Source organism: Labeo rohita, chromosome 25 (assembly GCF_022985175.1).
Source record: "Labeo rohita strain BAU-BD-2019 chromosome 25, IGBB_LRoh.1.0, whole genome shotgun sequence".
NCBI lineage: Eukaryota > Metazoa > Chordata > Actinopteri > Cypriniformes > Cyprinidae > Labeo > Labeo rohita.
Window position 1 is genome coordinate 953,922 of NC_066893.1, and position 25,418 is coordinate 979,339.

Here is a 25,418-nt window from a genome sequence, read left to right on the forward strand (position 1 = left end):
TGTTTTTCTTTATTTCCCCACATTTTTTTTTCTTTTCACAGGCTCATGATAATCTAATATGAAGTGAAGTAAACTCTTTCAATAATTAATTCTTGCACACATTTTTATGTGCACAGGCTCATGTGCCCCATTAATGTATGTTAGTTAGTGTGTAACAGCGTAAGTGTGGAGCATGCTTGAGATAGGAGACCTTTATTATAGGAAAAAAGCATAAAAAAATCAGGGTAAATGTTACTTTAATATCATTTTTATTGACGTAGTAAAATTCTAACATTAATGTTGTTACATTCTTTCCAGTCAAGCTGTGATTATGTAAAGTAAAAAGTCAGTTTAGGAAAATAGCTATGAAATTAGCCTTCCCAAGACAAAGGAGTCTGCCATTTCATATGAAAAACATTTTAAATGTCCAGCACAGAATGTTATCAAACAAGCTACATAATTGTAGAGGTAAAGAAGTCCAAATATGCATTACACGGTCTACAAGGTTGACATCTAAGAAATTAATTGACATGGAAGATTGAACAGGAACATGAACACTGAACATGAACTTTACATTGAAAATGAAATGTGCGTTTTACATGCTCATTTGCGACAGAGAGAATGTTGGTCACGTATCATTCCCACTGGAGAACAGATATTAGGCATGAAACATTCACAACCCATTTAACTTCCATAATGAGACAGATTTCTGAACAGTGACTGGAACTTGGTTTTATCTATTAGAATTTAATACATATTCTTGATTGTGTCGGGAATGATTTGTGCACATTGTTACAAACAGCGAGAGTTATTACAGTTCTGCCCCAAATCATCTTTTCTTTTCTGCTACTGTAACTAAGGCTGTATAATATTATACAATTATTATACTACTTTTCATGATAAATAAGTGTCCATTTTGATTTCATGTTAGCTCGAACGTGTACTAAGATAACAGGCCCCTTATCTTGAACTCAAATGCCCTAAAATCATGTGTGAGTAATGCACCCATTCCTGCTGTCTGTGTGTGTTTACAGGACTTTCTGGGCCAGATGTACTGTACTCTCGGAGAGGTGGTGGGCTCTCAGGGTAGTCGCATGGAAAGATCGCTTGTGTAAGTCCTGTGTTTGAGCTTCACACGTCTCTGAAAAACAATGTGTTTAAAATGGACTTCAATTCTCACCTAACATGCTTTCGTTTTGGGTTTATCGCTCTTTATATGGGCAGTTGATTCAGTTCAATTTTACTGTACTCTAAGAAGAGCATATTTATATTGGGACTGGCAAATGATTGATCGTGATCATTTGAGTTTGCCTAATATATGTGTGTGTAATTGTTATGTAAATATAAATACATGCACATTCATGTATATATTTAAGAAATATTTACAAGTATATGTATTATAATTTTTATAGAATTTATTATATATAAATAAAATATTTTGTACATAACATTTCTCTTAAATATATACATGAATGTGCTTGTATTTATATATACACTGTAAAAACTGAAAAACACAATTTGTTGAGTCAGCTTAAAATAATTTATTACCCTGCTGCCTTAAAATTTTAAGTTCAGTCAACTAAAATAAGTTTAGTCAACTTGAAATGCTAAGTTGTACTAAGTGACTACTTAGATATTTGTGTTTGTTAAACTTAAAAGCTGGGTTAGTAACCCAGTTAGTAACCCAGCTGCCTTAAAATTTTAAGTTGAATCAACTCAAATATCTAAGTTGTCACTTAGTACAACTTAACTTTTTTTAAGTTGGCTGAACTAAAAAGGCAGCCGGGTAACAAATTATTTTAAGTTGACTCAACAAATTGTTTTTTACAGTGTACATAATAATTAACTCTTTTATATATTAAAAAACTTTTATTTTGTATACGATTAATTTATATTCGTTTTTTTCTCCATGTATATTGTGTAAATTTTGTGTAACTGCACAAATTAATTTACTTACCCTGAAAATTGCACATCCAATTGCCTTTCAATTGTGTGAGGAAGGTTTTTAGAACAGAGCCCCATTCCATAATCAAATTAATTTAATAAATTACTAATAAAATTTCTAAATGACAAAATTTATGGTGTAGTAAACCAATCAAACAATGGGAACCTTAAAAATGTTAATCAGGATTCAGTGTTATAAGAATGGAGAGTTGAAACTGCTTTCATGTTCATTTAATCAGTCCTGCGGTCTGACGTCCACACAAAATAGAGATTTCAGGTTTAATGAGCATTAAATAAGAATGAAACTGACTGTAGCTGAAATAGCTGAATAGTATCAAAATAAAAACAGCATATTTCAAATTGTGTTATAATTATTGTTTTTTCATGGACCATTTAGTGAGAGACTGCATGGGATATTTGACTTACAGACATTTGTCATATTGCAAGACTATTTAAAATGAACTAGTGAAGGCTATTGCATCAAAATATTATTTTTCTTATACAAATATGTACATTTTACCATTTTAAAAAGTCTGTTGTCAACTGCTCATATACAACAGGTCAGGTTTGCTTGTATATAATGTGTGTATGCATGTTGTATGTTTGTGTGTGTGCTGTTGGTGACACATTGGGCGGTAATATGGAATGATGAGTGTTATATAACCAGAGCTGCCTGCACTCGTTCATTCACTCAAACCACTCTGAACATTCATTTAGTCATGTACTGGGAGTTGCAAATAAATACATTTAGAAGCTTTTACAGTGAAAGTGCTACGCTGAATCGCTCATGGAAATTCATTTGAATTCATTTTTGAGCATCTGCCCATTCCTGACACAACCACATTTACAGTGCGACATCTCTGTGTTGATATAAACCAGTGTGGGAGTAATTCTCAAGCAGGCTTAGTTCATCCCAAAATTGAATCATTTACTCATTTAATCACCCTTATGTCATTCATCTTCGAAACACGAGTGAAGATATTTTTAATGAATCCTGAGAGATTTCTATTTATCCATTAAAAGTCCACTCCCTCAAAACTTTCCACTAAAAGACATAGTAAAAGTAATCTTTAAAGTCCTCTGAGAAAAAAACACAATCACTTTACATGATGAACACATTTAATTTAGGTTTTTTATTCACATACAGTATAAACTGTGAACAACACACATAGAGTGCTTCAAATGTGCTAAACAGAAGATTATTTGTGTTTCAAAGATTAACAAATATCTTATGGATTTGGAACAACAATGACACAGATTTTGTTTTTTGTGGATGATTGTTGGGGAGTAAAATAACAACACTACTAACTTAAAGGTAAAGTGTGTTATTTCTGTGCCACTTAGCATGACACATTTTAACTGAAACAATAATATTTTCAAATCTTTTTGTAATTAGGAGATCAAGTGCGTAGCACTGATTGTTAGAATGGTCACAGATGAGCGATTTTTACGTAAAACTGATTGTGAAGACCAAACTGTAAGTTGTAGAGACTTGAAACTTGGAGGGATGGTAGTACGACACAGCCGGAAATGCGACCAAGGCTCGCCCCATTTGGCCTGGCAGGGGCGCTATAGCAGTTAAAAGTACAAAATCACTCATAACTCCTAAATTGTCATTCGCAGGCTCAATGTCTTATGTTGTTTGAATCTTTGGCTCTTTTGGCTTTGATTAACCTACATTTGCGAACTAGTCCTAGTTTTTTTGGTCGATCAGGACCAAAACAGTGCAGAAAGATTCTCTGGAGAGTGAATATTATTAATTATTAAAAAAAAAGGCCTCTTGGTGGCGCTATTAGAGGGGGAAACATAACATAAAAATGGCTATAACTACACAAACATTTGTCCTATCAACATAAAAATCGGTGTGCACAGTCTTGGTCCAAAGTGCCACAAGTGTCTATACGGACATTTGCAGATTTGCACCTGTTAGACAAGGTTAACGGAGGCCGAACGGAATGAAACTCGGTGGGCCTGTTCGACTATTGTATGTCAACGCAATTTTTCGCACATATGCACAATTTGGGCCTGTCCAAATTCACTCTAAATTCTATAAAGCCTAAAGGAAAACTCAAAACTTTACCAAACCTGGTGAGCACATGTGACAGGTGATTCTATAAAGCATGCAAAGTTTTAAGGGGATCGAACCACAGCTGGTGCTATAACAGTCATAACCGTTAAAACACATTATATTTCTATGGTAAATTATCTGGATTTGCCAAAAAAGCTTTTTTTAAATCATTGATTTAGGTGGTTACAAGCTTGCTAAATAATGCCTTTTTTATATGTGCTTAAAAGCCTTAAAGCGCTGCTTGCAGCTATATTCACCTTTTGTATTTTTTTTATTATTAATATTATACATTTTTAAGTAATATGTCTCCGTAGGTTGTTTCAGTGTAATTAAAATGTACAAATTCCCCCATAAATAGTTTTAATGTATTCAGTGTAATTATGTTAGTAAGTACGTGGTAAGCACTGTGTGTGTGTAGAGATTGCATGAATATTAATTAGATAATAAAATGATGTTCGTCCAGTACTGATTCTCTGAAAGGCAAGTAAATAGTCACTAGCCATAGTAGAACCTTTTGCAAGTGCATTTACAGTTTTCAATGCTTATACAAGTTAACAAGCTTAGATATATAAAAGTGATAGAATGATATTAACATTATAATGTTGTAATATTTGTTATGTCCATGTTGACATAAAAATGTCTTTATGGCACACATGTGATATGAGGTTAATTAAAAAAGTAGCTTGATGAAGTTTAAATGGCTTTTAAATATGATTAGCTTGTAGCTTTGAGCTACAATGATACTCGCTCTCCCTCAGCCCTCTCCCTCTCTCTCTCTTTATTTTTGATTGTAAGTAATTCCTGGTAGACGGCTGAACATTTCAGGTTAATTTAGGAGAGTGCCTCAGAGGACATCTGTAGATCCAGAGCAGATTAAAGACATGTCTTCAGTTAGCAGAGATCTGCTCCTCTAACCTCTGTAACATAACCCACAACTACTTAGTGGAATTGAAACAAGCACTCGAGGCAGCGCATAAGTAAGGCAGAAGTTTGTTCTCTCATCAAATCATCTTCAAAATCTTTCATCGTTCATCTTTGTCAGGCACTTGCGCAGGATGCTGAAGTGTTGGCTCCATACAATTTAAATTCAATTCCGGCTTGGGCTTCTTGAAGTGTAGTCTTATATAAGAGCACAGAAAACACTCGTACAGTCGCCTGTCTGCTTCTACAAACACTCATTTATTTATGCAGCACAGATACATGCATTCATAACTGTTGACAGGCGACAATCACTTATTAATGTTCACCCTTTCACACATATGCATTTGTTTAACACAGTCAGCTTTTTACTAATTACTCCTGTAACAGCCACTTTCATCCAAAGTTCTGTTGTTTAGTACACTTAAAACAGGATCAGGTAAGGTTAAGTGTCAATGATGTCCCTTTGTAGGATTTGAACCTTTTGTTGAAATTGTCCTGCTGTGTGTTTCTGAAGTGGTAGTTGTCAAGAACAATATTGTCAGGGCTTCTTCAGTAATACACAATGTTCTTTCTGAATTTAGAGGCATTCCTGGAAAGAACTGTGGAACTATTATTGTGAAAGCTGAAGAACTTGGAAATTGCAGGGTACGTCATTTTATCTCTTATTGTCCTTTTTTTATCTAATATCTTCTCCTGTCTTCTCTTCTCTCTATGTCTGTTGTTTTGTCTCTTGTTGTATAATCTATTGTTTTTTCTTGTCTCATGTGTTTTGTCTCCTCTTGTCTCATTTATTCTCTTCACGTTTTTGTTTTCTCATGTCTACTTTTCCTTTTTCATTTCTTCTCAACTTGTCTTGTTTTCCTGTCTCATTTGTCTTGTCTTTTCTTGTCTTTCTTATTCTCTTCACGTCTTGTCTTGTATCTTCTCTTCCTGTCTCATTTCTTCTCATCTATTTTTTTTTCTGTGTTCTTTTCTGGTCTCATTTGTCTCGTCTCCTCTTTTCTCATTTATCCTCTTCTCCTCACGTCTTGTCTTATGTCTTTTGATCCTATTATGTTTCTTCTCATCTAGTTGTTTTGTCTCGTCTTCTTTTCTTTCTCATTTATTCCTTTCTCTTCACACCTTGCATTGTCCCATGTCTTTTTCTCTGTCTAATTTCTTCTCACAGCTAGTCTTTTATGTCTCATCTTCTGTCTTGTCTTATTTTCTTGTCTCATCTTGTCTTATTTATTCTCTCCTGTTCACGTCTTGTTTGTTGTATGTCTTCTCTTCCTGTTTTGTTTCTTCTCATCTAGTCTTTTTTGTTTTGTCTTTTTTCGTCTCATTTGTCCTCTCGTCTTAATTATTTACTTCACGTTTTACATTGTCTCGTCTTCTCTTCCTAGTGTTCTTGTCTTCTTTTCTTGTGTATTTTTCTTGTCTCTACTTGGCTCAGTTATTCTCTTCTCTTCGTGTCTTGCATTATCTCATGTCTTCTCTTCCTGTCTCTTTTCTTGTCTCATTTGTCTTGTCTCTTGTTATCCCATTAATACTTTTCTCTTCACATCTTACATTGTCTCATGTCCTGTCTTGTTGTTTCTCATTTAGTCTTATGTATTAGCTTCTGCTTGACTTGTCTCATCTCTTTTTATTTCATCTAGTCTCTTTTTGTCTCATTTATACTGTTCTTCATATCTTGCGTTGTCTCATGTCTTAACTTCCTGTCTCACTTCTTCTCATTTGTGAAGAGTATGAGTATGAGCATGAGTATATTTGCATCAATAGCCATTGTTTGGTCAAAATCATAAGATTTTAAATTATAGATAGTAAATTTGCTTCCATAAATATATAAAAACTTACATTTTTATTAGTAATATGCATTGCTAAGAACTTCATTTGGACAACTTTAAAGGCAATTTTCAGATTTTTTTTTTTTTTTTTTTTTTGCACCCTCAGATTCAAGATTTTCAAATAGTTGTATTTCAGCCAAATACTGCCATATCCTAACAAACCATACATAAATGGAAAGCTTATTTATTCAGATAAATCCAAATAAATCCAAATAAAATTAAAAAAAAAATTTACCCTTACGTCTGGTTTTGTGTCTTAGTCTTTTTTTTCTTCTTGTCTTGTGTCATCTCTTCTTGTTTAATTTCTTGTCTCTTATCTTCCTTTTTCTTCTTATCTATTTTTTTCTCTTCTCTTCTTGCCTCTTGTCTTTTTGCCTTATTGTCATCACTTAGTTTATTCTTCTTGTTTATTCTCTTTCTTATCTCTTTTTGTCTCTGCTGTTTTATTCTTTTCTCTTCGTAAATGTTTACTGAACAGCATCGTATAGTCTGTGCTGATGTCCTTTTTTTATTAGGAGTCAGTATTGATGCAGTTTTGTGGCAACAAACTGGACAAAAAAGATTTCTTTGGAAAGTCAGACCCTTTCCTGGTCTTTTACCGTAGCAATGAAGATGGAACGTAAGTTCTATTTTTCTTCCCATTTTCCCATTGGACATTTGTTTAAAAATACAGACGTGCCATTTCTTTTTATTTATATCAGTACTTATACCAGATGTATTTGAATGCTGCATGTGATGTTTAAAGTCTAATAATGTGGTCATGTTTGAGATTGTCTCATTTAATGCCTTCAAACCTGGTCTTAGTATTCTATGACACTTTTTGACTCACCGTAAATGGTGCATGTGTGATATGACCTATTTAAGACCCCATTTCACACTCACTGATTCTCCCATGTTGTGGTTCCTCCTCCTTGACGTGTCCTGTTTCTCAGATTTACCATCTGTCATAAGACAGAGGTGGTGAAAAACACGCTGGACCCTGTATGGCAGGCCTTCAAGATCCCAGTCAGAGCACTGTGTAATGGGGATTATGACAGGTGGGACAAATATTAGAACTCTCAGCTTCAAAAACACTGAACCATTGAATTGGTGTGAACGGGTATTAGCAAATATGTAAAAAAACAAAACAAAAAAAAACAAGTAGAAATAAATATACATACACTACATTTCAAAAGTTTGGAGACAGTAAGATTTTATTTATTTATTTATTTTCATTTTTAGTTTGTGTTTAGTGTTTATCATAATTTATCAACACTTAAAGACATTCTTTCTCTGATTGAATGTTTAAAATCCTAGAGAAATTTACTTATCAAAATAGAGTGACTATATAATACTTCATGCTTTCAATCACTAAACTTTATTTTCCTTTTCTTTTTTTTTTGCAGAGCAATAAAAATCGAGGTGTATGACTGGGACAGAGATGGAGGGTAAGAATGAAAGAATCATTCTGTAATACTGAAGATAAGATGCATCAAGATAAGGCATGAGACTGTACGTGTGTGTGTGTGCGTGTGTGTACTTGTTCTTGCTACATTGTGGGGACCAAATGTCCCCACAAGGATAGTAAAACCTGACATTTTTGACATTGTGGGGACCAGCCTGCGGTCCCCACAATGTAGAAAAATGATTAAAAATAGTAAATGATGTTTATCTGAAAGTGTAACGATGCAAACGTTTTCTGTAAGGGGTAGGTTTAGGGTTAGGGTTGGGTTAGGGGATAGACAATATCGTTTTGTCAGTATAAAAACTATAGAAGTCTATGGAAAGTCCCCACAGTTCACAAAGACAAACGCGTGTGTGTGTGTGTGTGTGTGCACTTTCAGTCATGACTACATCGGCGAGTTCAGCACCAGCTACAGGGAGCTCTCTAAAGGCCACACTCAGTTTACTGTGTGGGAGGTGAGCCACTCTCCTTTTCTTCATGTATTTTTCATACACATCTGCCTAAAATATTGTAAATTTGTCTTTTTGAAATATCCTAGATTTTAATGCAGACATTTACATTACTTCTGGAGTGTGTAGATGAGGCATAAACAGTGCCTCAGGAGTAACTAAAAGTATTGAAGCTATTTTTTTTATTTTGTATGTAACACTGGAAAATCTGATTTGTCAGATGGTTCAATGAAGCGTTAAAAAACAACTCCTAATTAAAACATGTAGGTTTAAACTAAATGTCTAAATGTTTTAGCTAACTGCAGGAATATTTACATATCTTATTCAATATGATATTAAATGTACTTATATACAACTCGTTTGGGAACTGTTTGTATTTATGTTCTTGTGTAAATTATGTTTCTGGCCTTACTGTGACATTTTGTCTCCCATCCCTGTGAAATCTCATCTTTTAAATGACCTCCACATCACTGAAACATAAATCAAACCCATAAGGGACGAGAACGCTTATCATAACCGGCCACGGCACAAGAACCTTAGATAAAAGTGAGAGGTCTAGCATATGTAGTCAAACATTTCATCTCCACCAAAAGCTTCTTATGATTTTTTTTTTGTTGTTGTTTTTGACACAACCAATATCCTCTTCACTGTGGTTGAATTTCTTGCCACAGAACTGACACATTCTTAGTCTGACCATGTTCACCTATTGTGGCAAAAAATATGTCTATCCTGAATATGCTGCAGTGATAAATGTATTTTGCAGTGCTTTTCTCAAGTGTTACAGCAATAAAAGAAAAGAAAATATATAGAGAGAGACAAAATAAATTAAATAAAAAATATAATAAAATAATAAACACATTTTGTACACTCCAAAAAAATGTATGCCTAAATTTAAGATTTATGTATTTGAATTTTATATAACATTTCCATCCATTTGGATTACACAATTTTAACATTAACAAACTAATAAGCTTAATGTGATACATACTTTTCAGTCATAGTTAAAACAGGTAAGAAACAGGTGCATTTTCTGTAATAGTACAAATAAACCAAGTTTAATTTTAAATATATAATAATCAACAAATCCAAATTTGTTTTAGTCTCACATTTTTACTAATAGAATATTACTTGTTCTACAGCTGGTCATATTTAAATGTTAATAATTTTTAACTGAATAAATGTGAATGTTTTCACAGTGAACAGATTTATGCTAATCGTAAGCAATATGAATAAATGTGTTTTGAAAATATGATTGTTTAAATAAAGTAATATAGATGAAAATAGTTAATCAATACCATGATTTTTGAGTTTATACACATTTTTATCTCGTTAAGTTTATTTTCCAAATGGATGGACAATTTATATGTGACTCAAATGCATAAATCTTAAATTTAGAGCTAAATAACTATACATTTTGGTGAGACCAAATCACTATTTCAGCTTCAACCATTGAGATACAGTCTGTGTCTGACATTGCTGTATTTCTGCAGGTGCTGAACCCCAAGAAAAAGAAAAAGAAGAAGAAATATCTTAACTCAGGAACCGTGAGTAAATTTTTAACTAGATCTTCCAGTTTAATTAATGAAAAAAAAAAGTTCCAAAGAAGAACAAAAGAAAGCAATACATGTTTGTTCTAACAAACAAACATCCTTATTGGTAAGACTTCTTATAGAAGGTCCTACATTATATCTTCATAAGCAATGCACAATGCCTTCATAAGCTGTGCATATAAATATTCATAAATGCTGATGTAGCTCATCACTGGTCTGCCCTGATGCCATGACTCTAGAGAGTTACATCATCACCCTTAGCATGAATATTAATATGACATTTATGATTAAAGTATGCATTGCTTATTGAAAGTGTGATGATGCCCTTTAGGACTCCACATAGGAAGTGTTACCAAACTTTCATGTTGACAGGTCACTCTGCTGTCCTGCTTCATTGATGTCGAGGTTACGTTCCTGGACTACATCAAAGGAGGGTCAGTATTTGTGTACTTGTTTTTGCTACATTGTGGGGACCCCCAAATGTCCCCACAAGGATAGTAAAACCTGAAATTTTTGACCGGTCCCCACAATGTTAAAAAATGACTAAAAATAGTAAATGGTGTTTATCTGAAAGTGTAACGATGCAAGCATGTTTTCTGTGAGGGCTAGGTTTAGGGTTAGGGTTGGGTTAGGGGATAGACAATATAGTTTGGTCAGTATAAAATCTATAGAAGTCTATGGAAAGTCCCCACAATTCACAAAAAGAAACATGAGTGTGTGTGCGCTTGTTCGATCCTTCAGACCAACATTATTGTATTGTCTTACTACATAATTACATACCATAATTTATACCACATGATTATTATAATACTTTTATAATACTTACAACTGACAGTATATAAGTGGCCTGCATGCTTCACTTAGGTTCGTGCTGAGGAGCTGAGAAAGCATCTCCAATCTGTCAGCAGCAGTTCAGAGTTGTGGTATGAGGGACACAACTTTCAATGTGAATTGAGGGTTACAATAGTAACCTTTCTGTTGGTCACTTTCAACATTGTTTCGAAGTTCCGACACTACTGGTTCCTATACTAAATGCCATGGTGGCACAAATGCTGACAAGTATAGCATGTCAGATAACAAATGCATCTCACCTCCTCGCAACCTTTCGACGACCAGGAAGCATGACCTCACATTTCTTTTTTTACCAACACTTCAGTTGTATATAGCCTTTTGTATAGAATTTAAAACAGTTAAAAATTGAACATCTGAATTTGAAACATCTTCCTCTAATGAGAATGGAACACTATGGTGACCACATCCTGTCCAAAGGAGAAGGTAACCGTTTGGAAAATACAACCTATGGACTTGCAGTGGGAAGTACAAGCAAGTCTCTGTGGTGGGTTCCACCTATCAGTAAAAGATTGCCATACACAGAGAACTGATTACAGAGTGAAACTCTGTCCAGGAGAAGACATAGGGTTCATGCTAGGGACACAGTATAAGGAAAAAATGCACATATGGGACCACCGTCAGTCTGGTGATAAGTTCCTCCGCCAAATTCTCCCACCACAAATGTCCTTCTAATGTTGGAGAATGGTGGTCCAGTGTTCACCACTCAAGGGAAACTAAAAACTGGACCAGGCATGTTTCATTAATGGATAGGGCTTGAAGATCCCTCTCCCTTTTGACAGAAGTGAGCACAGTCAGGAGAGCCATCTTCAAAGAGAGGGCACTAAGACCTCTGAATTCCTCCTCAGACATGGAGGTTCCAGAGGTATGTGCACGGGTACCAAATTGTGCCCTGCCCCTATAAAAGATTCACCAATAGGGATTCACCAAGAGGAGGAGTCAACACCATTAGCATGTGTTATGCAAACCAGGTCCAATACGGCGCAACCATGAGGACCTGCTCGGCATCCTGATTATGCATAATGTGTGTGCAGTGAGGCTCACTGGGGGAAATGCATAATTGCATAGACTCCTAGGCCAACTATGTGCCCGTGCACGTGTGCCAAGGGGGGCATTGGTCAAGGAATACCACAGAGGGCAATGGGAGGACCCTTGTGGATTGATATACACTGCTGTCGCTGTGTTATCCATACAGATTAACACATGCTTGCCTTAAATTAATGGTTGAAACCTCTAGAAGCTAGATGCACAGTCAAAAACATTAGACAACTGATGTGCCACTGCAGCCTGCATCTTGTCCAGGAACCTGAGGCTGCACGCCCTTTGCATACAGCATCCCAGCCTAATTTGGAAGCATCTTTTGTTAGTATGATGCATCTGGACACTTGTTCTAGGGTAACCCAGAAATAAAGGGTCCAGTTAAGTGCTGAATGTAGGATGGCACACAGGTGTTATGGGCATGCGATATGTGCTGCAACAGAATGCCAACCTTGTGATTTAGTGATTAACCCAGTGATGAAGCCAGTGCTAAAGCATATACATCAACCAGTCTGGGTTATAAGCCCCAGGAGCTTTTGGAAATATTTGAGAGAATTCACTGTCTTGTACTTGAATGTATTCAAGCAGTTCAACACTGACTGAATGTGATCATGTCAGTGTTGACAGAGTCCAACTCCCTACTGAGAATAGAGATGCTCTGCACAACTGAGAACTTGCTTTTCTTCCAGTTGACCCTTTTCCAATCAGGCAAGGTGCTTCAGGACCATGTCCCAGTGTGCACACAACAACTCTCGTAAGTGAGCTAATATTAGCGGAATGCCTGCTTCCCTCAACAGGGCCAGGGCAGTCTCTGCAACTTTTGAGAAGACACGAGGAGATAAGGACAATCCAAAGGGGAGGACCTTGTACTGATATGTCCTTCAAAGGCACACCATAAAAATGGCCTGTGCCAAGGAAGGTTCGAGACATGTCTATTGCTGAGTTGAAGTGTCCTGAGAAGCTAGCATGACGAGCTGGGAAGTGTCAACCAAGCATCCAGACGCCGTACCAGCACCATATATGGGGTACCTAGGGTAAGGTTTCTGCAGTGTTGTGGAACAAGGCTCACATACCCGGAGACCTTGCATCCCTTGTTACACATGGTGAAGAGTGTGTTGTATCTACCTTGTTCCTTTGGTCTGCTGAGAAGGAAGCCAGTGACAGTCAAGGAAACTTCATCGTGGCTCATCACATCTGCCTGCCCTTGACAGCATACCTGGCACATCAGGCATGAAGAGGCAATCACATTGTCTGAGCAGGCTCTGGCCATCATGAAGCAAATTTGCATGCCCTGGACAGGAGTCTTGACAGGACGACTGTGCATCACGTTCAGCCCCTAAGAACCAATCATCAAACCTCAAGCGCTTAGGGCTATGCTCTTGGCTGCCTGGACAAACACAGCTACCGTATCTGCAATGAGCCACAGCACCCGAAGACAAGAGGTCAGCTGTGTCGTCAGTAACAGATGGCTCTAGCATGCTCTCCAATGCTCTGAATGAATTGAGCTCACCATGCTCTCAAGCTCATCCATGAGACACGTACGAGTGGAGAATGGGAGGTCCACAGGGATTCCCCTGGCAGAACATTTCCCTTTGCATTTCCAGGCTCACACTCAGAACCCATTGTCGAGGCCTCGTACCCCAAACTAGAAAGGACTAGGACAGGATACATATAAGGTGACTCTCTCTTTTAAAAAAAAAGTGAGAGCTGAGAGTGCAGTGTGACCAAGGTCATATTCTCACAAGCAGATCACGAGCCGTCCACGAAAGCTGTTTCAGCGTGGGTACAACCCAAAGATGAAAAGACATATTGCAATACACACAATTCTCTGTTTTTGCTGTTTTAGAGAAATGTGTACTTACAGAGAAAATTAGCTCTCAGAGATCTCTATTAAAATGCCCAGGGGGTCTCTCAGCACTTATCCATATTTCGAGGCAAGGAGAGTCTGCTGATTGTTTCATGGAATCCAACAGTGAGAGGTGAGAGGAGACTGCTGCTGTTAAAATACACTGCATTTGCTTCAAAAAACAAAGCTGAGTGAAGCACACTTGCCCCTTATGTACCCAGATGTTCATGGCGTGGACACACGTGCAAATTTCACTCACTAATTTCATTGCCATTTTTGTCAGAGGTGTTTGGGCTCCCAAGAGTGACCCATAATAAGTGACTGACAGAAAGGAAAAATTTTCTGCGTTTTCTGAAGAATGTGAGAGCACTAGGTGTTTTTCTGGGCGGTTGCTAGGGCATTGTGATGTGGTTGCTAAGCAGTTCCTAAAGTGTTGCTAGAGAGTTGTTAGGATGTTTTCTGTGGTTGCTAGGGGATTACTGTGTAGTTGCACAGCAGTTGCTAGGGTGTTTTGGATGGTTGCTAGGGTATCGCTATGTGGTTGCTAGGCAGTTGGTAGGGTGGTGGGCTAGGTGGTCACTATGGTGTTCTCAGTAATAAGAGTTTTAAACAGCAGTATGCTACGTTGTCTCATTACTTAAGTGAAAGAGTTTACATTACCCCAAAACCATGACATGTAGTTATCATGCTGGAAACAGATGCATAATTTTGGAAACTCCAGAATTCAGTGTCTCACGTATTTTGGCAACTCTGATGTCATCCGGGTTTTCCATGCATATGAACGTACTTGAGCTCATCTATTGAGACTGGAAACACATTGCTGTGCCTCACCATCCATGATTAATTCCCGCTTCCTTCCCCTCTTCTCCTCTCCACGTCACACACACACATATTCACAGACAGCGCACTGCATTATGATGCCGTAATAAACCGAGCTATAAATAGAGCACTCTATTCTGAGAGACACAGAGACCCCAGGCACATGACCTGGCCTTCAAGCAGTCCAGCAAACACTGGAAATATCTGAGGAATAATTGGAAGGATCTGCAATCTGCAATGACTACTGTGGAACATTCTTACAGACAGTTAGCGAATCTCTCTATATTTATGCATTTTGTAGAACAGACAGAAAAACCAGGAAGCTGCAGAGAGAATATTAGATAAACATAGAGCTGCTCCGAGGGAATAACTTCTTCATTTCTGCCCACAGATTAAATTGAGCTGAGACACAGTTTCACACAGTCAGCTCACTGGGGATTTGACCGAGAAGCTTGATTATACTTTAATAAACATCATATATTTTATGTTCATAACCTGACTCACATATGTGCTCACATCATTGTTTCTGCTCTGTTCACTTGCAGCACTCAAATTAATTTCACAGTGGCCATTGATTTTACTGCATCAAACGGTGAGCTTACATTACTAAAACAATGCTCTTCAAATGAAAAAGCATCACTGACATGTGAAGATGATGGCTTATTTTATCTGTGTTCATGTACAGTGCACAGCATAGATGAGTACACCCCCTCTGAATAAATATAAAAGATGTATTTTCTTAATGATCACTAATATAATTAATGGAAAGATGGCAAAATTGAAATGTATTAAAAATATACTTAATAAAAACAACAAACTATATGCAAATATTTTCTGTAAAATAAGTAAGTTTTGTTTAAATAATAGATTGCAGAAATGAGTACACCCTAAATGTAATTCAGCAAATGTATAAAATTCTAGTACTTAGTATGTCCTCCAACTTTAAGTATACCTTCTTGGCACTGAGTGTACAAGTTCATGACAAATTTTTACATCTGTCCTGTTTAACTTCTGGAGGACAACCTCTTTAAATGCCCTGGTCTTTAATAGGGGGTTTTGCTCAGCTCGTCTCTACAGAATCCCCCCAGCTGCTCAAAAGTGTTAAGACTGAGTGAAATACATGTCCACTGAAGGATTTTCACTCTGGGAGAATGAATATCTTCATTGTCATGCTGAAAAAATGCCCAATAATGCAGGGAATGAGGGGAGGGTAGCATCTTCTGTTTCAAGTTTTTGTATTACATCACACAGTGGTGTGTGAATTCATGACCGCTTTGATAAAGTACAACTCCCTCACACCTTTAGTAATCAGAAATGATTATATAAGAGCTTTACTACCATTGAACGTCACTGTGGGTACCAGGGACTTCTCACTGTACTCCTCCTCTAGCAACACCACAACATTTTGGATGCTTTTGGATCTGAAATGATTGACTTGGTTTCTTGAGACCAGAGTATGGATTCTCAGAAGTCTATATTTTGTAAATATGGGCCTTGGAAGAGGATGAGTTTATTGTGCTTTTGCTACAGTAGGTAAATCTAGTGGTGACAGCAACCATGCACGTCACTTCTGCAGGCTGCGTCATACTCTGTGAGATAAAGTGTCACTCTTTATAGCTTTTGCTGGTTCTGAGACACTTGCGTGGTATTTCTTCTGCTCTTTTTCTAGCAACAATTCACTCATCACTAAATGAAAACTTAAAGTGAAGACCTCATTATTTCAGGAGCCTTGTCACAAGTCCATTGTTTTTGAATGTCGGTGCTACTTCTGCTATATTTTCACACTTAAAACAATAATATGGTATTCCTCTTGTACCACTCTTATGTTAAATTTCCTGAAAGTTCTCTTCCAAGTGGTTTCATTGTTGACAGCATTAAGTCTCAGTATGATTCAGTAGGCTATATAACACTTTTAACTGTCAGGAAATTACTTGTCTTTAAAAGTTTTGGTTTAATATACTTACCTGTTAATCAAAAATGGCCTTAAACCTACGCTTTTTTTGTTTTATTTAGTAACTTTCAGGAGGGTGTACTTATTTTTGCAACACAACATTTTGTCACTTTGATAAGAAAATCTTATTTTCCTAAATAATTTTGACATTCTTCTTTGGTAATTGATCAAGCAGGCTTGTTGGAACATTATATCTCCAAAGAACCCTAACATGTCTCCTAAGCTAAGAGTAATTGCTGAATTTGTTAAGTTTTAGAGAGGGTGTACTCATTTATGCTGTGCACTGTACATATATGTATATATACACAAATGGATCCATTTTATTAAAATGACCTATTATTACCTATACAGCATGAAATCTTACCTACTTATTTCCATTTATATTTAAATGCTATGTTGATTCATGCATTTTCTGCTTTATTTATGGCAGGCAACCCTTCCCAACCTACCTCTCTACACTACATGAGCCCTTATCATCTGAATGCGTATGCACTGGCCCTCAGAGCCGTGGGGGAGATTATTCAGGACTATGACAGTGATAAGCTGTTCCCTGCACTAGGGTTTGGTGCAAAACTGCCACCCGATGGCCGCGTCTCTCACGAATTCCCCCTGGTGAGGACACTTTTTTATGATTATACTGTTAAGTAACTAAACGTAATTGCCTTTGTTTTATGTTCACACATTTTGTTTTCAAAAAGCATGTTTTTTTGAAGATATGTATTTTATTTGTCAGTGAGAGTATTACATCAGTTAAGGATGGAATATACTACATTACTTTTGCCCAGCTTTTTGCCCAGTCAGCATATCAGATGCAGTCTGCAGATTTTGGGAAGCTATCATTGACAAATTTCACAGAAATCAAGAGTAGAGTATGTGATATGCACAATTTTTTTTTCTTTACTTCAGACTATGATTCGTTCAAGTTTTAAGTCTTCCAGCCTTTAAATGCAATCTGCAAGCAGTCTCATCATACAGTACTACATTGGACAAAGCTCTGCTGTATCTGCACCCAATTAGCTTTCTTTCATATAGTCTGGTTCAGTCTTTGCAAGCTTCCTGCAGCGCTCTTTTAGAGTTTCTCTGAAATCCTCCACCTCCCCAGCACCACATGTCTAGATCTGCTATGGAGGACATTACTTATGATTTTTTGTGCAGCAGCAGCATGCATAGCAAATCTAGTCCACAGAGACAAAATATATTAACAGTGTCTAAACTACCCTGAGAGTTGTCATGATGGTATTCTTATATTGGGGTAAGAAAAACTATATATATATATATAGAGAGAGAGAGAGAGAGAGAGAGAGAGAGATTATCCATTACTTTAGCAATGCTTTTCATGTAAATCCAGGTTTTATCTACTTATGGAGTGTAATCCACTATTTTTATTTTTGCACTTTTGTAAACGGTACGTAAACTCTGGAATTTCACACTACATCATTATATATATTTTGCATTGCACAGCCAATGCAAGAGGAAATAATGATGCAGTGCAGAAATGGTATTACAATGACCTGGTTTTAATCATTATCAGTGTTTTGTTGCATATATATATACACTTTGTCTGTTCTTTGGGGCGCCCTGAGGTGCTGAACATTTTAGGTGTTTCATTTACTTAATAAACCCAATTGAATCAATTGTTTTGTCTAATGCTGAGATTTATTATAGATTCACATTTAGGTTTGGCTATACTCCTCCATCTGTAGCTCTTTCAGATCCCCTTTTGAACCTGTTCTCAAGCAGGACCCTTAGAGCCTACACTTCTAGACCAAGTGCAGCCTTTTTTCAACTGTGTTGACGCATTTCATATTGGCCGGAATATATCAGCTGTGCTTTCCTTTTATTCAAAAGGCATGGCTGTTTAGTTATTGTACCTCGGGCAAGCACAATAAAACTACTTTAAATTCCGGCCTCTTCCTTGGTAATTAAGGAAGGAGATTGTAGATTTAAATGTGTACATCTATTAAAAGTTCATTTTATTAACTTTCAGAAATGCATTAGCATATAGATGACCTAAAAGCAAACATGGACTAAATGCCAAAAGGCTTTGGTTTTGATTTCACACAACTACAACTACACCCCTGGTAACCAAATAAGGGCTCTGCGGGGTGACTAACTGATAAATATGGATGAGAGCGTTCATAAAGGAGATTGAAAAAGATTGATAGACATTAGCAAATGAAGATTACCCACAGCTGTCTCACATTTCTAAAGAGGACGGAATTTATTTTCTTTATTTTTTTTCTCTTTTTTTCCTCTTCCACACCCACGAAACCGTCACAGAGAATCTATCACATAATCCCATATACAGTGAGACACAGATCCTTCTTATTGGACCAAACAGATGAACTGCCTGCGGCTGCAGCTGCCCACACACAGCTAAAAAACACACACACACACTTCTCCTCAGGGTTGAGCGCGGGAGACTCCATATGCACTCAGCAGAGCATTAAAGCTTTACTTGAGTGAATAGCGCTCTTTAAACGCGCCTCTTATTGCAGGAAGCTTTTGGAATGTGAGCTCAGATGGCCAGATCAAACTTTTGATGGCTGATTCTTGTTGTTGTCATTTTGCTATCACAATGTTTGCTCACTGTAAACGTTTCCGATTATGCTATGTATGTACACTACAGGTATATACTATTAATATAGATTACTACTCACTATTACTACTATTACTAACTATCCATACTGTCAATAATTTGTGTTATATCAAATAAAATCCTGTTGGATATTATTGAAAAGTATTTTAACATAAAAATATGTTCTATTCTTCTGAAAAATGTAAAAAGAGTGTTAATTGAATTTAAATTTAAACAGTTTATTTTTAAGATTTACATTAAATGCAATTAGCTGAAGAGTGCTTTTTGACCCAGATATGTGAGACTTAAGTACATCTTTATGTATAATTTAATAATTACTATGGTTACAGTGTACTGCAGAATATGCTGATGAGCATTAACGACAAACTAAAATATACTTTAAAGGGGTCATGAGCTGCCTTTTTATTATTTTGTACTGTTCTCTGAGGTCCACTTATAATGTTATTAAAAGTTTTACATCAAAAAACATAATTTCAGAAGTAATAGGCTATTTTCTGTCCTGTTTTGACCCCCTCATCAGAATAAGTATATAAACGCCCCCACTGCTATGATTGGCGAACAGTTGTGTATGTTTGACAGCCTACATCCTTCATAGATGGACACATAAATACTCAGTACATATCAAACAATCTGTAATAACAGACAAAGCAATAGTTACCACGTAATAAAAACAATTACTCACACTTGTGTGGTGTGACATTACTGTCAAAGCCATTATAGTCGGCACAGAACCATCTTTGAATTTCAGTCTTTCTGAAAATTGTGCTGTTTTCAAATAAATCCATGGTGAAATAAGTGAAAAAAGGACTTACTTTACCTTTGAAGTTCTTAGCGACACGGTCTGAAACTTTATTAAAAAATAAACTTCATGTATTTAAAGATGCCATAGAATGGAAAACTGTATTTACTTTGGCATAGTTGAATAATAACAGTTCTGTACACGGAAATGACATACTGTACCATGAGCCTCAAACACCAGTTTCCTCCTTCTTATGTAAATCTCATGTAAAAAGACCACTGAAAAGAGGTATATCCCAACATAACATGGACTGTGACATTATAGTCAGGATCATTAATAATTATGCCCCCAACATTTGCATACACCAGAAACAAGCAAGGACAATTGCGAAAATGACAGCTCATGGAAATAAATGTTATGTTCCAGGCTGTGCAGGGGATGTGATGTGCAGGGATGGGTTGGTGTCTGTATTCAGAAAGGCACGGAAAACAAATAATGCGAGCCACTAAAAGGACATGGTTGGCAGTTTGCTAGCGGTAACCTGTTACATTACAGTACATAAGATTTCACTTACCACATAAACAGAGTAAGGAGAGATGACTGAGGACAATGGCGAATGATTTACAGATTCTGAGCACCACTGACAAGCATCTGATCTTGTAAAATGCGTGGTAAGTACTGCTGCTCTAATATACACAGAGCATGTGCGATTACAAAATCTCGAAAGTGAAAGTAAAAAGTGATCGTGCATTCAAAAGCAGTTTTATTGCCCCGTATATTAATAGCGGCTTCCTAAATAAATAAATATTTTCCTCCCTGTGTTTCCTTCCTGCTGTGTGAGCTACTGAAATGAGCCACACTGTAAAACAGCCAATCAGAGCAGTGCTCGTCATTATTATTCATGACCCTTCCAAATAAGGTAATACCAGACCATTTCATTCTAGAGACAAATCCTAGGGTTGTAAATAGACATGTAAAACCGTTTCTGGAGATTTTTTGCCCTTACCTAAGCCACATACCTTATATGTAGACATCAGAGAACAATTTAAAATATTTTATCAATGCATTCTATGGCAGCTTTAAATATATTTGCAATTACAAATTTTCAATGATGAAGTTGCGGTGTAGTACATTGTACAATGGTATGTAGCCTAAACACCCATTTACAGTGTGTATCCATCTTATTCTGTGATGCTTGTATTGTGAACTTGTGATTACATGTGCATATGTTTATGCATATGTGTACTTACAGAACGGGAACCCAGAAAACCCATACTGCAGCGGGATAGAGGGCGTTCTAGAGGCGTATTATCAGAGTCTGAAGTCTGTTCGTCTCTATGGACCAACATACTTCTCACCTGTCATTAATCATGTAGCAAGGTGAGGCCAATTATATTTAAATGTGCTCATACACTATTTATCTCACTAGTTATTATGTGCTAAAACTATACTATAAAATTTAGTTACAAAGAAAGTTTCAAGATTAGTTTTTTAGTAAAATTACATAAAATGTTAAACCATTCATTTTTTTCTTAGTTTGTTATTTTAAGTACTACAATATTATGTTTGAATCCTGGTACCTCATTTAGAGAACCGATTGTAGGCAGTAGCCCTAAAAGCATGCAATGGGGCGTACTTGGAAAATCTACCAAAACTCATCTGTTTAATTGTGCATTTACTGAATGAGCACAGTGTTACGTCCGAACTGACTGCATTGTTTTTTTATGTATAACTATTTTTATTCTAACTTTATTTTAACTGTTTTAATTCTTTTTAAAGCATTTTGAATTACCATTGTGTATGACATGTGCTATATAAATAAACTTGCCTTACCACAAATAGTGCACCAACACACCAACATCAACATTCCTTTAACTATTTTAGATGTACTTTCCTTTGTGACACTAGGATAGATTGGACTTGTATTGAAATTCAGCCCCTGTGTCCGTTACGAGCACATGAAGTGATCAGCTTATTTCTTTGCAGATATGCGTCATTAGTGAAGGATGGCTCAGAATATTTCATCCTCCTCATCATCTCTGATGGGGTGATCTCTGACATGGCTCAGACGAAAGAATCCATTGTAAATGTAAGTATAAAAACACAGTTCCCTGCAATCATTACTCCATCTGGAAGAATAAAAATGACAAGCGTCACTTATATACATATTTATAAAAAAATGACAATGAATAGCTGATACCAATTTTTACTGTGTGATATTACTTTATTTTTATAAACAGCAAGATTTTGACATTATGTCAACATAGTGTCCCCAAGTTGTCAACACTGTTACCATCATCATTTCATTATTTTTCCCCATTTATGGGGATAAACTGTTCCATAAATATATCTTAAAAGGCATCATTGCACAGAATTGAACTCTTTGTCTAGAAGTAGTGTTGTGTTTGTCAGTAAGATATGACCTTAAAGTGTCAACCCTGTTACAATGATTTTGTAGTAGATAATTGGTTTACTGTGTAATTTGACATAACAAGACTTCTGTTCAAGGCATTAAACTACATTATTCTTGCCAAAAAAAAAAACTGTCTACCAGCTGTCTACTACAAAATCATGGCAACAGGGCTGACATTTTAGGATGATACTTGATTATCTACACTGACAGAATGTTTAAAAATGCGCTTAAAAATTACATTATCAACTTGGAAGAAGCACAAGATGAACCTTAATTTTAAGGAGTCCAAGTTTGTTTGCTTTGTAAACAATAGCTACTTATCACTCTAATCACTTGAAGACATGAATAAAAGAGAATAATTTACACCCACTCACAAAGTTTGTTGATTCCTCATTGTGGATGCTATTCCAATAAAGAATACGAAATAAGAAAAAAACAGTCTTAAACTACATCCATTTGTCTTTCTTTTAAAACACATCAACCTAGACGCTGAAATGTGATATACTGTGCAGACGGTGATGGGCAGAGTCTCTTTAAATCATGACAGGAGTCGTTCATAATGTGTCAGTGTGCAGATAGCTAAGCCATTTACTCTCGAGCTGGCCACGTTACCTGAGCTTTATGAATGGGTCTCCTATTTCAGATTTTAGAATTACATACCAATGGCAGCCACCCATGGTGCTATCCTTAAATATTGTGCAAAGTAATGTTCAAACTTTAAATAAACCTAAAAGTAGAATGCGTAACAGGGTTGCAAGTAACATTTGCATAAAGTATTTGTATATTTAACCAAAATTTAGTTAAAATTAATCATTTAGTTGAAGACCAAATCGTAGTTTTTGCTAAATATAAAACATTATTGGAAAAAAGAGTATATTTTAAATAACTTAGTAACAGGGTTGAATGATTAAGCTTGACAAATCCATTCAACACTATAATTTCTCCAAAAATTGAGAAGATGGATTATGTCACTACCTGGAATGGAATGCAGCTTTTTTAAAGTGAGAAATCGTGCAGTAACAGAGTTGAACATAAAGTGTGGGACGATTAAAAATTATTTATTTTAAATCACCATTTTACAGTGATCACAGACATGTAATTGTATAAAATTAGCCATTGCTTAAAAATGAATGAAAACCAGTTTGGACCCTATTTGAGAAAAGTGGCTTATGTGTCTCTATAATAGATGCAACATATATTGCAATACTGTGATCTTTTTTGCGCATACAAATGTTGAATTATATGAGGAGGGTATTCTTGGGGGTCTTGTTTTAACTAACTGTTCCCTTCTGTTGAAGGCCTCTAGTCTTCCCATGTCAATTATCATCGTTGGAGTGGGGCCGGCTGAGTTTGACGGTAAGATGAGAGAGATGTGTATGTCTTTGAGGATGTGTGAAGATGTGATATGATATCAGTCCAGTCCAACAGAGAACCAGCAAACCAGATCAGATCAAAAGAGAAACCTGTTTCACACATGTTCCAGTGAGACCAATCAGTCCCACAGAACGTTATTAGTAGCGTATGTGCTGTAAGAGCTTTGAAATTTCCATTTGCTTATCAGTTCACTAACTAACTAACCCTGGACCTCTCCTTTCATCTGAAAAGTGTGATCTAGTTACATAGTTGCAACTGTCATCACTGCCTCATCTGCTGGAGATTTCATATTTTGTTTGTTGGTATCATATAAAACCACAATGTTCTTTTACCAGTCCTGATTTTTTACACAAACTGCATTTCGCATAGTTTTATAACTATCATTTCATATCTCCTTTCGTGTTTTTGCACTTTCATGTTACACATTAAAAAAATAAACCATGGTCTCTTCTTGTGATTTGTTTAAAGGTTGATACTGTTTTTTCCTGTAATGAAGATAAAACCTCATTTACATGCAGCTCCCTGTGTTATCGATATCTCACAGCAGTCATGATTTGCTCTTTGAACTCATGGCTGCTAAATTAAAGGGTGTATTTGAACTCATATGAAATCCAATGATAGCACACTTGACTATAACAGCCTGAGCCGAATGTGAGCACCACATGATGGTTTTTTCCTGTGCCATTTTCTTCCATTTGACAGAGATGATTGAACTAGACGGAGATGAGGTCAGGATATCATCCAGGGGTCGCTTCGCAGAGAGAGACATTGTGCAGGTGAGCTTTGCAGCCCTGTGCATTATATATTTGTGGACAGAAATAGTAAAGCAATGTTCCAGGTGATTTTCAACTTAATGTCTACAGTATCTGTAGCACTGATGACCACACACAATAATTTTGTCTCATCTGTCAGTACGTGTGGTAAAAGCAAATGAGAAACATGTTTACAATAAATCCAAGTAGGCTGAGCAGGCAAGCACAGGGGAGAGTGGGGTAAGATGAGCTATGCGGTCTGCAGGATGATGGAAAATAAGGCAGAAGTACAATGAAAGTATATAAAGTAATTTCAGAATGTTCCTTATCAGTTGAAATTATAATAATGTATCTAAGGGTTCTAAAAATATAGCTGTGGCTCAATTTACCCCATGTTAGGGGTAAGTTGACCCGAGTCAGGGGTTAAGATGCACCATCTGGGTGAAAACTGACCATCTGATTGAATCTAATTCAAATCCATGTGAAATCCATGAGGTAATTTACCTCTTTTAAAAGCTGACTTCATAATCAAATGTAATTTTTAATTTATTGTTTTTTAAAAAATCAAATAAATTTAAATTTTCAATCTTTAATTGTTTGCATTTCTGAAACAGTGTGTTGAATACCAAAGTTTTAACCTTCCCAAAAACAGACTAAACTAAATTAAATAAAAACTCAATTAGGTGGAAAGATATATTTGATTATAATGTGATGAAAAGCATCTTCTGGTTCTCAGAGAAGGATTTGGTGCACTTGTACACTGACCCTATCAAATAAACTACAAATAATATGTATATTAACTAAACCAGTTGCGTAACATCACATTAAAATACCAGTTTATACTTCAGAGATTT

At 36.2% G+C, this 25,418-nt stretch overlaps 1 protein-coding gene across 1 annotated transcript in view; it reads left to right on the forward strand.

Annotated features, from left to right (window-relative positions):
• cpne8 (copine VIII) overlaps window positions 1-25,418 on the forward strand; it is a 58,289-nt gene that overhangs the window by 27,384 nt on the left and 5,487 nt on the right. Inside the window, exons 6-19 of the mRNA XM_051099504.1 lie at window positions 1,014-1,090; window positions 5,494-5,557; window positions 7,257-7,360; window positions 7,674-7,778; window positions 8,127-8,168; window positions 8,565-8,640; window positions 10,125-10,178; window positions 10,557-10,618; window positions 15,282-15,328; window positions 17,118-17,299; window positions 21,278-21,405; window positions 22,012-22,114; window positions 23,737-23,794; window positions 24,515-24,588. Of these exons, the coding sequence (XP_050955461.1) occupies window positions 1,014-1,090; window positions 5,494-5,557; window positions 7,257-7,360; window positions 7,674-7,778; window positions 8,127-8,168; window positions 8,565-8,640; window positions 10,125-10,178; window positions 10,557-10,618; window positions 15,282-15,328; window positions 17,118-17,299; window positions 21,278-21,405; window positions 22,012-22,114; window positions 23,737-23,794; window positions 24,515-24,588 (1,176 nt within the window). The remainder of the gene's footprint in view (window positions 1-1,013; window positions 1,091-5,493; window positions 5,558-7,256; window positions 7,361-7,673; window positions 7,779-8,126; window positions 8,169-8,564; window positions 8,641-10,124; window positions 10,179-10,556; window positions 10,619-15,281; window positions 15,329-17,117; window positions 17,300-21,277; window positions 21,406-22,011; window positions 22,115-23,736; window positions 23,795-24,514; window positions 24,589-25,418) is intronic.